The sequence below is a fragment of the Bison bison genome, unplaced genomic scaffold, assembly GCF_000754665.1.
Source record: "Bison bison bison isolate TAMUID 2011002044 unplaced genomic scaffold, Bison_UMD1.0 scf7180017864092, whole genome shotgun sequence".
NCBI lineage: Eukaryota > Metazoa > Chordata > Mammalia > Artiodactyla > Bovidae > Bison > Bison bison.
In genome coordinates this window covers 2969364-2979290 of record NW_011494664.1, presented here as the reverse complement: position 1 = coordinate 2979290, position 9927 = coordinate 2969364, and the positions used below count along the sequence as shown (strand labels likewise).

The window sequence follows — 9927 nt, the reverse complement described above, 5'->3', positions numbered from 1 at the left end:
ATGAGAACTGTCTAAAGGTATTAAAGAACTTGCCTCTGAATTCTCCAGTGGATGGAAGACAGAAGCAGCATTCAATCTAAGCTCACAGGAGGGGATAGTTTCCAAAAGACCTTGTCTAATATACACAACTTTTCTAAATTCTTCTGATTTCTTTTTGGCTCAGTATGAGACTAGACCTTAAAACAATGCAATTTTCCCTGTTTCTGATGGTGAGGGGAGGGGTGGTTAATTTTTTGAAGTAATTGTACTTTGGAGATTTTTCTAGCCAGTCAGGAGGTAAAAGGAACAAGTCAGAGGAAGTGGAGAAACTTAAGTTAGGGGAAGATAAATAATAAGATAAGAGCTATTTGATTTATACTAAGACTTCAGTTCAATTCAGTCGCTCAGTCGTGTCTGACTCTTTGCAACCCCATGAATCGCAGCACGCCAGGCCTCCCTGTCCATCACCATCTCCTGGAGTTCACTTAAATTCACGTCCATCGAGTTGGTGATGCCATCCAGCCATCTCAGAAGCAAGGTATGATGCTGTAAAGAGCAATATTGCATAGGAACCTGGGATGTTAAGTCCATGAATCAAGGCAAATTGGGAGTGGTCAAACAGGAGATGGCAAGAGTGAATGTCGACATTCTAGGAATCAGCGAACTAAAATGGACTGGAATGGGTGAATTTAACTCAGATGACCATTATATCTACTACTGCGGGCAGGAATCCCTTAAAAGAAATGGAGTAGCCATCATGGTCAACGTGAGTCTGAAACACAGTACTTGCATGCAATCTCAAAAACGACTGAGTCTGAAACACAGTACTTGGATGCAATCTCAAAAACGACAGAATGATCTCTGTTCGTTTCCAAGGCAAACCATTCAATACCACAGTAATCCAAGTCTATGCCCCAACCAGTAATGCTGAAGAAGCTGAAGTTGAACGGTTCTATGAAGACCTACAAGACCTTTTAGAACTAACACCCAAAAAAGATGTCCTTTTCATTATAGGGGACTGGAATGCAAAAGTAGGAAGTCAAGAAACACCTGGAGTAACAGGCAAATTTGGCCTTGGAATATGGAATGAAGCAGGGCAAAGGCTAAGAGAGTTTTGCCAAGAGAACGCACTGGTCATAGCAAACACCCTCTTCCAACAATATAAGAGAAAACTCTACACATGGACATCACCAGATGGTCAACACTGAAATCAGATTGATTATATTCTTTGCAGCAAAAGATGGAGAAGCTTTATACAGTCAGGAAAAACAAGACTGGGAGCTGACTGTGGCTCAGACCATGAGCTCCTTATTAAACTGAAGAAAGTACTAAGACTTGGAAGACTCTAAAAGAGATCATTTTTAGTTTTTCACTTTTTGTTTGCCTTGGTGAAGACATATTTTAAGGGAACAATTTTGGAATCTGAAGGCCTCAGATACTCCCTCTGAAACATTAAAAAAAAAAAAGCAGAACAGTGGATATTTGGGATGCCGTGCTAATGCTAAATCACTTCAGTCGTATCCAACCCTTTGTGGTCCAATGGGCTGTAAGCCTGCCAGGCTCCTCTGTCTATGGAATTCTCCAGACAAGAACACTGGAGTGGGTAGCCATTCCCTTCTTGAGAGGATATTCCTGACCTAGGGATCGAACCCAGGTCTCCTGCACTGCATGCAGATTTTTTTACCATCTTAGCCAAGGGAACAAGTGATCTGAGGCAAAACTTATCCATAGGATTTTCCAAAATTCAAAAGACACTTTCTGAATTTTTCAGTCTTCAGGGTCAGTTCGAGTAATGGATTTATCTACCTTACCCACATCCCCTCCCTGTGAACTCTTCCTTTGTAGATATACAACAAAAGATAACAGCGATAGAGACAAATTGTGTTGTAAGTAATAGCACTGACTTCTACCAAAGATAAAAGTTATTTAACTGAACATATAATCAAAGGATTCCTAAAATGAGTTTCTTATTTAAAGAAGACAAAATAAACTCAGCATTTGGGGACCTTTAAAGAAAAGAAATAAGAGTTGGGACTCAATGCAAGACTTACCTCATCATCCCAGTCACGGAGGCCAACAGCTCCCTGCACCAGCAAGAGGCTCAAAGGGCCAAAGAGGCAACCATGGTTCCAACTTGAGGTCGTAGACCATGCCAAGGGAAGTTCTTTTTTTTTTTAATTTAAATTTATTTATTTTAATTAAAGGCTAATTACTTTCCAATATTGTATTGGTTTTGCCATATATCAACATGAATCTGCCACGGGTGTACATGTGTTCCCAATCCTGAACCCCCCTCCCACCTCCCCCAAGGGAAGTTCTTGATTAGATTTTCACAGATCCCCAGTATTGTTGAACACTGGTTTCCCCCAGATGTTATTCCAAACAATCCATCAATAAGATAAATCTGAGTTTAGGTTAGAGAAACATGGGAGAACACTATCTTGACAGTCCCTTAGAGGCCGTGGGGTGCTGGAGCTAACTCTTATTAGCCTGAGAAGGATTCTGAACATCTCTTCCCAATTCCATGTTCAGTGATGTCAGCTTGGTAACTTGAAGTCAGCCATGACAGGAATACGTATACCACAGGATCACCAAATTCCACAAATCAGAAATCGCATCCCCCGCCACCAGCCCCAGTGAGCTACTTTACCTTAGTAACATCTTAGGGTGTAGAAGCAAAGTTGGAACATTTTGGATATGTTGAAGTTTGTTTTGGGGGTTTCCCTGGTGGCTCAGATAGTAAAGAATCTGCCTGCAATGCAGGAGATGTGGGTTTGATTCTTGGATGGGGAAGATCCCCTGGAAATGGAAATGGCAACCCACTCCAGAATGCTTGCCTCAAGAATCCCATGGATAGAGGAGCCTAGTGGGCCACAGTCCATAGGGTTGCAAGAGATTAAGCATAAAGTTTGTTTTAAGGCAAGTCTCATAATAAGAGATTTTCAGTAGGATTAGGTAAAGATCATAATATAAGAGTTTAGGATTGAAGACACAACAAGGAGAGGATTTAAAGCAAGGATTTCCAAGAGTCTCAAAAATTTTGATACTATCTGTTGAGATATCAGTTTGATGTTAATTAAAATAAGCCTTTTGATGTGTTCTTGAGACAATAAAATTGCTTACAACTTTTATCTTTCTGAGCAAGAGTTTCTTAGAGTAATAAAGTTGCATTGATAAAGATAATGAAATAATAAAGTTATGTTAATATATAGAGTAAGTTATGTGGATGTGGATGGTTTTGGTTCTCACACATAATGCTTGAGACTTCAAATTATATAAGAATTGAGGATAGGTTTCTATGGAACTATTACATCAAAAAGAAAAAGCTCATAGGAAATGTTCACTTGAACCTACTGTTCATTTTCAACTTTAACAAAAAAACAAAAATTTTTCTGACTTCACATTCTACTATTATCTGAAGTCTTTTTTTTTAGACTAATATCTAAAATCAGTCCATGGGGTCACAAAGAGTCAGACACGTCTGAGTGACTGAACTGAACTAAACTGAAAGTCTTTTCCAAATGTTTAAATAGTTTTTAATGTTCCATTTTATCAAATGATAATTTAATTTATTGCATTTGTTTATTTGGGGAACCAAATACCTCATGTTTAAGAAATTTCTTCCAGTGTCTTTTAAGGTACAGTTAATGAACAACTTTACTTCCAGTCATTTGTCTCTACAAGACAACAATGTCAGTGGGCCACTTATCTAACACATCTGAAGCAGGCATCATATATGCCTATTTGTTATCATTTCAACTGTTAAGTACAATTTGTATTATTTCTTTTGTTTAGCAGAATGGCAGGGTCAGAAGTCTGCAAGGGTTCAGAAATGAATTACTTGAGAGAAGAAAGAAAAACATTATTTTAATTAGACAAAAGAGAATCTTTAAATCATAAAATTTGAAAGCATCATTCACTTTCCCAATTCAATCTCATCTTTACCCAATTGTGAACATTTCTAATAGGGAATAAGGACAGGATTTCTCTTTGTGGCTTATTATTATTAAAATATTCTCCGATTTTGAGCTAAAATCTATTCCTTTCCTTGTCCCTTCATTCTTCCTTCTGAAAATATATAAAGTAAATCAACTCCCTATATAGTTTAACACATTGAAGACACAATTATTGGGTTTTGATTATTTTTACTTTTTAGGGGTTTTTTCCCCCTGAGAAAGGCAACTTGAGTTTATTCAACCATTCCTGTGTTTCAGAGATATTCAATGTATTGACCAATACTGACCCATGGCTGTTCCTTACCCTTTGGGAACTATAAGTTATAGATCCACATCAATATAAAGAGCTGTGGCAGAATATAAATCAGCATACTGGGACTTCCCTCATGGTCCAGTGGTTAAAAATCTGCCTGCCAATACAGAGGACAAGAGTTCAATCCCTGGTCAGGGAACTAAGATCCTACATGTCATGGGACAACTAGTTGCAGCATATGCTGCAAGTAGAGAAGCCCAGGTGCTGCAACAAAGTGTCTGCACAAGGCAAGAAGACCCAGCCCTGCCAAAATTAAAAAAAAAAGAAATCAACATATTGCTATCATTGAAAAATTCTATGAAAAAATAAAGATAGCTTAATTTAAAAGGTTGTTTACTGATATAGTTGATTTACATTGTGGCATAAACTTTTTCTTCTTGTCACAACCTGATGGGTAAACAGTTGAACCAACTAGTTTGATAGCACTTGTTCCATATGACATGATTTCCAGATCCATTCTCAACATTCTTCTTGAGATCAGCCTCCAGAATACAACCAACATTTTCAGAGAGAGTCTGCTGAAAATATAGTGGAAAACATTACATCCCTGTATCTGGACATTATTTGTCTTGGAACAACCTAATAGTTTTTAGTGAGTTTTTAATCAAGTACAGCCAGCTGGTCAGAATTATATACAGAACCTCTTTCAAATTCTTACTGCTATTGATAGTCCACTATTCCAAAGTAGCTACCTACTAGCTATTCTGTCCAATTTTGTGTCATTTACTAATATGGATTATGCAGCTTTTGCTGTATTAAAAAACAACCAAACACCCCCAAACTCAGTCAATTTAAACAACCACCCTTTAAAATAAATTTCTCCTGAATCTGGTTCAGCTGGTCAATTATGGTGACCTTAGCTCAAATATTCTGACCATGACTTGGCTTGTTCAAACATCTGCCTTCAGCTGTTGGTTGGGTAGATGGCTGGTCTAGGATGGCTTCCCTGAAACGACTCAGCTCTCTTCCACAGGATTTGGATCTGCCAGCAGGGAGGCTTGTATTTGTTCTCATGGCTGTGACAGGGTTCCGAGAGAGAGAAAGATGAAATACACAAGACCTCTGTAAGAATCAGTCCCATCCCTGCCATAAAGTAGAGCAGAGAAGGGTGGAAAATGGACCTGGAGGACGACAAAGATAAAATAACTATTGAGATGCCAATGCATTCTTCCAAGTTCTCACAAAATTTTAAAGTGGCACTGAAAGATACTTTTCATGGAAGACCTCAAGAGACCTTCTTATAGATGCATTGATAAACTGTTTCAGAATGTATTATTTAATCAGTCATGACTCTACCATTGAGAGCTTTTATTCAACCCATGTTTTTCCATCATGTTTCACTGAATCCCATCATAAGGGTTCAGTGAAAAACTGTCAAACTTGCTGCTGCAGATAAGAAATCATAGTTTCCTGAACACAAATGATCATCACTGCATTATTTATGATAGCAAAGTATTGAAAAGACTGCAGGAATGAATAACTTATTATGGTAATTTATATAATAAATTATTTCATGTGTTTTTTAAATTTTAAATAATTGATGAAATAGGAAAATGCTTACAATTTAATTTTAATTCAAAGATAAGCAATACAAACGAAACTATATATCTTTTTATAGGCTTTTATAGCTAATGAAGAAACATTTTGAAATCCTAGAAACAAATACAATAAAATACACTTATTATCTTTGGATGGCAAGATTATAGTGATTTTTGTTTCAGCTTAACCTTTTAGATATTTTTGACATTTTCTGCAATGGACATATGTAACATCATCATCAGAAAAAAAAAAAAGAATGCATTCAGTTGTTTTCCATTTTGTAATTTTCCTGAGAATTAAAATCAAGCTCACATTTCCCTCGCTTTGGAAAACTGTGTATTTGACCACTGCCAATTGATATTCATTGAAATACTGTATTGAATGGTCCTAATTGAAAGGGAGATCTGGATCTTTCCCAAAATCATAGTAGCTGGATTTTAATAACTACTTCATTGTCATTTTAATTTTTAAAATATTTCCTGCTGCCATAATCACTTATGGTTTCTTTTTCTATTGGCTGCCAAGAATATACAGGATTTTATTACTTTATTTGGAGCATTACTCAATATCTATGCTGCCGCTGCTGCTACTGCTAAGTCGCTTCAGTTGTGTCCAACTCTGTGCGACCCCATAGATGGCAGCCCACCAGGCTCCCCCGTCCCTGGGATTCTCCAGGCAAGAACAGTGGAGTGGGTTGCCATTTCCTTCTCCAATGCATGAAAGTGAAACGTGAAAGTGAAGTCGCTCAGTAGTGTCTGACCCTCTAGAACTGATAAAAAGGGAGAACTTCTCTGGGACAGGATAGGAAAGCAAGAGAAAAAATATCTCTCAAGCACTGATAACCATCTTGGTTGTATCATTGGTATGGCTGAGGAACCTTGTCAGCTAGCTGCATCTATTTTGGCACTGTCTTTTTAGCCTTTTAATTCTTACTATCACTAAAAATCATATGTCACAAGATGACAGTTAAAGCATCTGGATATTCAGATGATAGAAGAAAGCCTCTGATGATACCAAACAGATTCCCCTATTCTGGTTAAGGGATGTAGTGTGAAAATGAGTAAATCACATTCCAGACACAGTGTCCTCCAGAGGCATGCTGATGGAATAAAGATGGACACAAATTCTTTGATTCTTCTCCCATTAGGAAGTGGTGTCTCTACCCCTCCTTTTCAGTCTAAGTGGATTCTGTCACTGCCTGACCAATAGAATATGACAGAAGCAACACTGTGCTAGTTTCCAGGTTCCATCCTCAAGCAATGGTGCCTTCTGTTTGCTGCCACTTGGAACACTCACTCCTGGAAGCCAGCTGTGGGGCTGTGAGAAGTCCAGCTGTATGGAGAGGCCACGTCTATGTGCTCTAGTCAACATCCCCAGATGAGCTCAACTGCAGGCCTGTGAACGCACCACCTCGGACAACCAATGATGTCACAGGTTGAGATGCTTCAAGCTGCAGCCACTAATTGACTCCATTTATGTGAAAGACCCCCAGGAAGATACATCCAGTTGAGCTCAGTCAACTCACACAACTGTGGAAAATAATAATAAGTTGTTGGTTTAAGACACTGAGTTTAGGAATGATTTGTTAACTTATAGCAAAAAAAAAAAAATGGAGCACTAGCTATTGTTAGCTGGTACTGTTGCACTTGAAATAAAATTTGAAAAGAGTTATAAAAAATAGATGGTGACATCACATTTCTGTAGAGCTATCTTTCAAATTCAAATGGAGAAACACTGAGTAGAATGTACGGTTTCTTACCATTCCAAGTTATATACAGACATGATGAATCAAAGAAACCAAGGAAAAATCAAAGCAGGATAGCCTTTCATGTTTGGAAATGATAAGATACTACTTTGTGCACAGCGCTTTACAGTTTACCACAACCCTGAGAAAAATGAATATTACCATTTCACGTTTTGTCTTTTTTATCCTCCTTCCCTCCCTCGCTTCCTTGTCTCTGCCTCCATCTTCCTGGTTGTTTTCACTGCACTGCACTCACCCTCAACAGAAGCCTGTTTTATCTCCATAATCTCCCCATGCTATTTACAGTACATGAGATACAAAAGGAAGCTGCTCAAGCTGGGTCCATTTGAAGTCTGCTAAGCAATCTCTGAGGTGAAGGGTAAACCCTAGCAGGATTTCATCCAGTGATACCCTCATGTGCTACCTTTCCATGACAACAAAAATACCAGATGTATAAATCTTTGTTATGCTCAAGGACAAAGTTTAAGTATTTCCCAGTGTTTTACAACTCTGTTTTGCTTCTAGGTATCCCAAAGTTGATCACATCGGATATGGTTAAGGAAGGTGCTGCTGTAATCGACGTTGGTATCAACTATGTCTATGATCCAATCACAGGAAAGACAAAACTCGTTGGAGATGTGGACTTTGAAGGTAATAAAGTGCATCTCTTTTGACAAATGAAGAAAAACAGAGGTTCAACTTTGCATGTTTTGATAGTTGAAGGAGAGATTTTCTATTTAATTGGGGCATTACTTTTTTATAATTTTTTTTAAGATTATTTATTTTGGCTGTGCTGGATCTTTGTTGCTTCACAGACATTTCTCTAGTTGCAGTGAGCAGGGGCTGCTCTTCATTGTGCTGCCCAGGCTTCTCCCTGCAGTGGTTTCCCTTGTGGAGCACGGATTCTAGGCTTGCAGGCTTCAGCAGTTGCAGCTCACAGGCTGTAGAGCACTGGCTCAGTAGTTGTGGCACATGGGCTTAGTTGCTCCATGGCACGTGGGATCTTCCTGGACCAGGGTTTGAATCCGTGTCCCCTGCATTGGCAGGCAGATTCTTAACCACTAGAACATCAGGGAAGCCCAGATTTTGGCACTATTATTAATTATTTCCTCTGATGGAAAAGAGTGTAATGACACTCACGTATTTCCTTCCTTCTGCCTGACCTCTTTCTTTCACTTCTTCCTTCCTACCTTCCGTCTTTCTTTCCTTCTGTCCTTCCTTCCCTCCTCTTCCTTTTTTGGAGAAAAATGTAATGACATCATTAATATTTAGTTTTAAGATTAAATTCCTTGTAGTGCAGTTTTCTTAGCATTGTTTTGACTGTTGGGAGTGTATCTCTGTCCTTCATCATCCGTGCTTTATACTCAGCCATTCATTCTCAGAGCCAGAAGGCGACTTGGGATGTGTTTGCTAGCCCTCACTATATTTCAGATCTAAATAGTTCCCTGGATAATTCAAGTCAATATCCCTCACTTGTGTTTTAAAGAGGATGAGAAAGAAGAGTTAGGTTAACATTACTATGGCCGATGAAGGAAACAAAGCAGCCAATGTGTAGGAATAAAAGAAATTCTAACCCAATGCCTTAGCTGTATAGATGAAGAAACTTAACCCCAAGATAGATATATTTTTAGATGCCTGACCCCTAATCCAATTTTACTTCCAATATCTTTGTCGAATACTTATCTGCATTGGGCTTTTCAGTATAATTTAGGAATCTTAGCTGTCTAATAATACATGGATGTAATAGAGTAATTTTCATATTAGAAATATTTTATATATTGGATTGGTCATTCTGGCCAAAAAGCAGGGTCATGCAAGAACTTCCACAAGTTAAAAGTGTGTCTTTACAGACAAATTGAAAGGAAAAATCATGCTCTTTTTAAAAATAATTCAAACTTCACATTTTCTCTTGGAATTTGGTCATTAGATGATGGTTTGCCCAAGTCCTAGCGTGGTATGTAATACAAATGACTATACAGAGACTCAGGAGCGTCCTTCTGAGTAAGGTATTGGCCCCTTGAATGTGAGATTCCAGGGTGCATCAGGGACCAGGTTCAAGCAGGGATGCTAAGCCCGGTGCTAAAAAGAAAAGGGAAGCCTGAAGACAAAAGCTCTGGAGACAGAATGATGAAGAGAGCAAAGTACAGATGGACTTTATCATCTGCTGCCCTCACAGGCTGTCATTCATGGAGCCTGCCAGCCAAGCAAGGTGGCTCCCCAAGGGAGCATGTATGTGTCCATACTGACCTGTTTAGGAAATGACCTCTTTTCTTTATTTAATTTTTCATGTTCAGTCACTAATGTCAGATATCTATAATATATTTGAATTTCTAAACTTGAAATTTCAAGTAAGGATAGATTTCATTTTAAAAGTTGACCTTTTTTTTTTTTTTTTT

General features: G+C 38.3%; 1 protein-coding gene across 1 annotated transcript in view; it reads left to right on the top strand.

Annotated features, from left to right (window-relative positions):
* Nucleotides 1-9927, top strand: part of MTHFD2L (methylenetetrahydrofolate dehydrogenase (NADP+ dependent) 2-like) — a 140116-nt gene that overhangs the window by 105322 nt on the left and 24867 nt on the right. The window contains exon 7 of the mRNA XM_010838176.1: nucleotides 8057-8182. Coding sequence (XP_010836478.1) covers nucleotides 8057-8182 — 126 coding nt within the window. The remainder of the gene's footprint in view (nucleotides 1-8056; nucleotides 8183-9927) is intronic.